We start from the raw sequence: 6,000 nt of genomic DNA, 5'->3' as shown, positions 1-6,000 counted from the left end.
CAGGCTGCTGTGTGATTGCCCCATTCACCTGGTTAGGAAACCTGAGGCTGTAGCAACCCTGGAAGGGAGTGCCTGCCTCGCCCTCACGGGACAACTAGCTAGCCAGGCCCAGCCGCTATAAAAGGGAGTGCCACTCAGCCTGAGTATCTGTCACTTCTGTCAACTCTCAGCGCTGTTTCAGGAAGACCTGGTAAGTGGACTGCCCTGGTTGGCCCCACACTTTGGGCTTCTCCAGGGGAGGCTGGGGGAGCAGGCAGCCTTCGCTGAGAGAGGGGAGGGAAAGCTCAGGAAGGGCTGAACCAAGCTCTGGACCTCCTCGGGAGAAGAGTGAGACAGGGACAAAGAAAGAGCCAGTCCTCTGAGACTTTTAGGTGAGGGCATATTCATTTCCTAAACTGGGCTTTTCTTGGGCAGAGGGTGAGGGCATGGAGTTGGCAGGCACTGTGTGTGTGTGTGTGTGTGTGTGTGTGTGTGTGTGTGTGTATACCTACCCCCTACCACACTCCGATCCGTTTCATCCCGCCCCTTCTCATCACAGCTACAGCATCCTCTGGGTTTGGTTACTTGGATGGTGCAGGCCAGGACAAAGCCATTACTTGGGTTATGAACCTTCTGAGTGTCCCCTTGGTCTTCACTCCACTGTGGGCAGAGGCACCATCCCCACCCATGTGCTCCCCTTCCAGGTGAAGCAAATCCTTGGGCACCATGCTGACGGAAATGGAGAACACCCTGAACAACTTCATTGAGATCTACCACAAGTACTCCATGCTGCAAGGGAGCGACCACGCCCTCTACGGCAATGACCTGAAGAAGTTGTTAGAGGAAGAGTGCCCTCATTTCTTGCAGGTGAGGTGTGGCTGGGTGTCCCCTAGCTCTCTGCCTGGCTCTGATGATGCCCGGGGCCACTGGCCCCCCTGCTGCCCCAGGTAAATGGCCATGCTTCAGCTCCCACTCTGATCTTTACACTCTGCTTCTTTCACCTCAATCTTGACAGAAAAAGAATGCAGAGACCTGGTTCAAAGAGCTGGATATCAATCGAGATAATGCAATCAACTTCCAGGAGTACCTGACGCTGGTGATAAAGGTGGGCCTGCACGCCCATGACGAAATCCACAAGGAGTAGCAGGGCCTGCTGGGCCTGGGGCTGGGCCCCTGGACTGGTCCCTGAAGAATAATAAAGTGATTGATACCTCAGGCCTCTGGTCCTCTCTTGATTTCCTCTTGTGGAAGGAGGCTCCTAGGGCGTGGGGGGAGGGTTGGAAAACCCACAGGGACAAAACCAAGCTTCTGTTGCCCCCCACTCCCTATGTCCCATGAACTTTCCGTTCTTACCATGTGTCTGGTTTCCTCTCTGCCTTCCCCCTAAGTGATTTCTGAGTCTCCTCTAGCCCTGGCCCTGAGTCACTGGACTTAGGGCTCTAAAAAGCCCATGACACTGTAGCTAATGGTCTTCCAAATGGTGATATGGAAACAGGGTGATGTAAGGAAAACTACTGTTCTCTCAACTAAATATTAATTTCCAGCTAAATGTCTTAGATGAGACTCTTGGGAAATTAGGGCAATAACTGCATAGAAGTGTGTGTGTGTGTGTGTGTGTGTGTGAGAGAGAGAGAGAGAGAGAGAGAGAGAGAGAGAGATTCTGAGATTCTGTGTGTGGTGTGACAGGAGGTGGGTGTTTAGAATTCTACGATAAGTAACACTAATAGCCCCTGGCCCAGATTTTGGAAGCTTTCCTTTTCTCTTGCCTTCCAATCTCCCAAGTCAATGAAAAAATAAAGGAATGGGCAGACAGGCCAGTACGTTCATAAAACTCAACTCAAAGAACAGGTAACTCAAACGCTGCCCTGTGGGGTGATGGCTCTGGTGATCAATGAAACATCTCAGGGCCTGGTGAATGGGAATTTCAGAACCCAGCCCTGAGCTGGGTTTCTTGCCGCACCTTGGGAAATGTTCTGTTGCCCCACTGGGGTGATGAGGCAGTGGTGTTGGTGATGGAGGTGTATTATACATCTCTAAGTGGAACGGAAGTGGATGCATCATTCTGCGTACAGGCATCAGCACATTCCTCCCTGGCTTTCCTCAAATTCTCAAGAGGGTCCCAGACCCCGAAAAGATTAAGACCCCTTGTCCTCCAGCTGGATGTTAGTAATGAAAAGTGCAGTGATTCCGTGATGGTCTGTAGTTTGGTGGGTGGGTGGGTGGACTTCGCAGGGGCATGCTGCTAAGGGCCAGTTTCTCTCCTGCTGCCCACACCCCTCTCCCCTCCCCTCCTGCCCAGTGAAGCTGGGGTGCACTGTCCGGGGGGAGACAAAGCCGGGCTTGGGGTCCCTCTGTGTGCATGAGGCTCTGAGCCTCTGCCTAAGCACCCCAGGGGCCCCTCAACCCCCTGGGGGTGGCTGTGTGCCTCTGACCCCAGGAGCCTGGGCTGAAGAGGAACCCCCTCTGGAGAGGTGGGAAGGAGAGACTTATCATTATCAAATTTTGTTTGCCAAGGGTCTGTTGATTTTAACCCCACTCGGAAACCATGGGGAAGGTGACAGAGTGCCCCCTTGGAATTTCACTGTCCGTGATGGGCACTGGTTGTGAAGAATCGCATTGACCTCGAGCTCTCAACAGTTGATACTCGAGCTCATGGTGCGCAGGGGAGGTGACCCCACTGGCACTGGCAGCCTAGAGAAAGAGGTGGAGGTGAGGGGGGCACCACTGGAAGGTTCAGGGAGGTGGTAGGCGTGGAGACTGTGGTTTACAAACAAGACTGTTTTCATTACAGGAACCACTGGGCAGAGTCAGACAGGCTTGTTGCCCAGAGCAAGGTGATTTGGTTTCCTGTTTCCCCAGCTACCAAAGAACAGGGCAGTGGGAAGTTGAGAAATAAGTTGTTTAGCAGGAAACCCCATGCAACATTTGGGCCCACAAAGGAGACCTTGGCTCACCAATTGAGGCAGATCCGGCCACTGAGATTTCCGGGGCCTATGAGGATGACCTGTCAGAAATCCTGCTTCTTCAGCCAGGTTCTCCACCCCAGGCTCCTGACTCCAGGTTCCTCACGGTTGTGACAAAAATCCTAAAGGCAGGGAGAGGATCTGGAATTGGGCAATTGGTGTCTAGCAGCTGAACAAATGAGCTTATTCCCATGGAAAGGAAGTCCCATACATCCCTCCACCTGGGAGCCAGACCATCCTGTTGGGGTCCAGATCCCAGTCTATCTCCTGGCCTCCTGACCTGGGAATTCAGCCTAAAATCAAATGGGCTGAAGAAGGGAGGGCAAACTACCAACACGTGCTGGGCTTCTGCTGGGTGTCAGTGTGAATGAGAAATAACATCTCGGACCTGGAAAAAGACAAAATGCTGATTGCTTATATCTTTCATCTCTGCGAAGCAAGTGCGGCTACTTGTTAATCTCCACCATCTGACACTTTTGGGAAATGTCAAAGGTCAACACAGTATGCTAGTATTTGACTAACAAGTCCCAGTGGATAAAGCCAGTTTACCTGCTTGATGGAGTAATATGATTGGATAGCCTGGTAGAGATGGTAAACCCCTCACTGTTAGGGTTTTCATCACTCTTTTTAAAGTTAAAAGAGTCTCACACCTCACTTAAGAGTCTTACTTAGACACACCTTCCCTGGCTGTCTTTATCTATTCTCAAATAGTCTTCAAACCAGCTTTAAAAAACAACATCTTTATCGATCTTTCATGAATGAATTAAAATAAGAATTTTGACATGGGCCCACTATGTGTGTTGATAATTTTACTTCTCAGCACTAGACTTTGTGACAGTTTATCTCATTAATTTTTTTGTAACAAACCTGAAAGAGGTCATCGCTATTTCCGTTTGTATATGAAGAGATTCAGAGAGGTTAAGATAAAATGGACGAATCTGGCGAGTGGTAGAGGGAGGGTTAGATCGCAACAGTCTCTAGCGAGAAACCTGTTAGTTAAGATATGCCATGGAAGCCCTCTCTTTTAAGTAGCTTCCAGCCTGGGGGTGCGTGGAGGGCCTCCCTCTGCCGGCCTCTCGGTCCTCACCTCCTGCATGGTCCCTGCCATCCAGGGGCATAAAACAAAGGTCTCAGGTGCCAGAATGAGCTTCTCTCTGGGGCCGACTCACCAGGCACAGCTCAGGACTTGAGCTACTGTGGGGTTTTTTTGGTTTTGTTTTTTTCCTGGTGTGAGCAATCCTCTAGACAATACAACAAGAGGATCAGCATTTTGAGTTCCTTAACCTCTTAGGTGTTGTTCCAGTAGTAACTTCCCCTTCCTTCTGGGCTGGGGGCCCTCCCTGGCAGTCTTAGGAGCTGTAGATGTTTCTGTGTAAACAACTCTCTGATTTGCAAAATCACGGCCTGAACTGGCTGCGAAGGCCAGGGTATGGACCTTTGGCAACTCTTTCAAAAGATCTGCCCCCAACCTGTCTCAGCGGACAGGAGCCTCCTCTTCCTCCTGTTGAACAGGCACAATTAGCAACAGAAACCATGAAGCTCTCCTGCAGCCGAAGCCCTCGCAGAGCCTCTTCATCAGCCCAGCCCAGCAAGGGCTCCAATCCGGTGTCTTCTTTAGCTCTAGCACATTTCCCCCCTGAGCTTTGCAGAAAAAAATATTTAACCAAAATAGGATGCTCTGGATTTCTTTCCTACTTTTGTCCTAGACCTTTCATGAGGTGCATCTATTAAGACCTAACCGTAAATATCACTCTTAATGAAGAAATGATAGAGCCCTAGCCCAGTGGTCGGCGAACTGCAGCTCGCGAGTCACATGTGGCTCTTTGGCCCCTTGAGTGTGGCTCTTCCTAAGCCTTAGGAGTACCCTAATTAAGTTAATAACAATGTACCTACCTATATAGTTTAAGTTTAAAAAATTTGGCTCTCAAAAGAAATTTCAATTGTTGTACTGTTGATATTTGGCTCTGTTGACTAATGAGTTTGCCGACCACTGCCCTAGCCGGTTTGGCTCAGTGGGATAGAGTGTCGGCCTGTGGACCAAAGGGTCCCAGGTTCGATTCCGGGTCAAGGGCACGTAACTTGGTTGCAGGCTTCTCCCCAGCCCGGGCCCTGGGCGGGGCTTGTGTAGGAGGCAACCAATTGATGTGTTTCTATCACATCAGTGTTTCTCTCTGTCTTTCCCTCTCTCTTCCACTCTCCCTAAAAATCAATGGAAAAAATATCCTTGGGCAAGGATGAACAACAACAAAAAGAAATGATAGACATTTCTCTTTACTGATGGAAGAAGACATGGTGCCCCCATTACCAGTTCTATTTAGAATTTGTATTAGAGGGCCTAGCCAGCGTTATAAGACACGAACAAATAAATGAGAAGTAATGGGAGCTCTGGAGGCTCTGGCCACATGAAGTAAGCGAATGCCCTGCCGGGCACCCCCATTTCTGCATTTCATTGCCTCCTTCCTTTCTCCCTTGTGAATAACAGCCATCCTTGCAGAATTTTTAGAAATGTGTCCCCACCAAATTGGACTTGGTTCTTCCCATGAGGCTAATAATGCCATTACTGAAAAACACACTGACTTGCTGGTATCTCTTATTTTTTTCTCTGGGCTGAATGGCCTTCCCATAGCCTGCATCTGAACACCCAGGCTTGGAGCAGGAAAGATGTTGCCATACTCTCAGACTCGGAGAAATCAGCTACTCTGAGTCCCTTCCTCTCGGGAAAGGTTCAGAAATTTAGAAATTCACAGTCTGAGATAGAGACCTCAAAAATCATTTCTCCTGCACTTCCCTTTTCTGCTATCTATTCTGGGTCTCACAGAGAGTTAACCTTTCAACACATTTAAGACATGCTTTCTTTGTCTTCTTTTTCCTCCAGAATATCCTGCCAACCACTTGTGCTGTCCAAAGTTCGGGGGTATCCCATAGGACTCCTTCAAGCCCTCCCCAGACCTTCAGAGCTCCGGAAGCTCCCACTGTATGAAGAGCGGCTACAGTGTTTGGACAGGTTCAAGCCTCGGACTAATGAGAGGGCACAGTCCTCTCGTGGCCACGTGCAAGT

General features: G+C 49.7%; 1 protein-coding gene across 2 annotated transcripts; it reads left to right on the top strand.

Annotated features, from left to right (window-relative positions):
• Positions 1 to 87: 87 nt before the first annotated feature.
• On the top strand, positions 88 to 1,194 carry S100A8 (S100 calcium binding protein A8). 2 transcript variants are annotated; one of them, XM_005867182.2, is made up of 3 exons: positions 88 to 190; positions 684 to 846; positions 995 to 1,194. In XM_005867182.2, the coding sequence occupies exons 2-3, from the start codon at positions 706 to 708 to the stop codon at positions 1,121 to 1,123; spliced, it is 270 nt and encodes an 89-aa protein (XP_005867244.1). In that variant the 5' UTR covers positions 88 to 190; positions 684 to 705; the 3' UTR covers positions 1,124 to 1,194. The 2 variants fall into 2 exon arrangements, with proteins under 2 accessions (XP_005867244.1, XP_014395978.1); XM_014540492.1 differs by lacking the exon at positions 88 to 190 and adding an exon at positions 228 to 371.
• Positions 1,195 to 6,000: the final 4,806 nt, after the last annotated feature.

This window comes from Myotis brandtii, unplaced genomic scaffold (genome assembly GCF_000412655.1).
Source record: "Myotis brandtii unplaced genomic scaffold, ASM41265v1 scaffold2454, whole genome shotgun sequence".
Lineage (NCBI taxonomy): Eukaryota > Metazoa > Chordata > Mammalia > Chiroptera > Vespertilionidae > Myotis > Myotis brandtii.
This window is presented reverse-complemented; position numbering and strand designations above follow the sequence as displayed.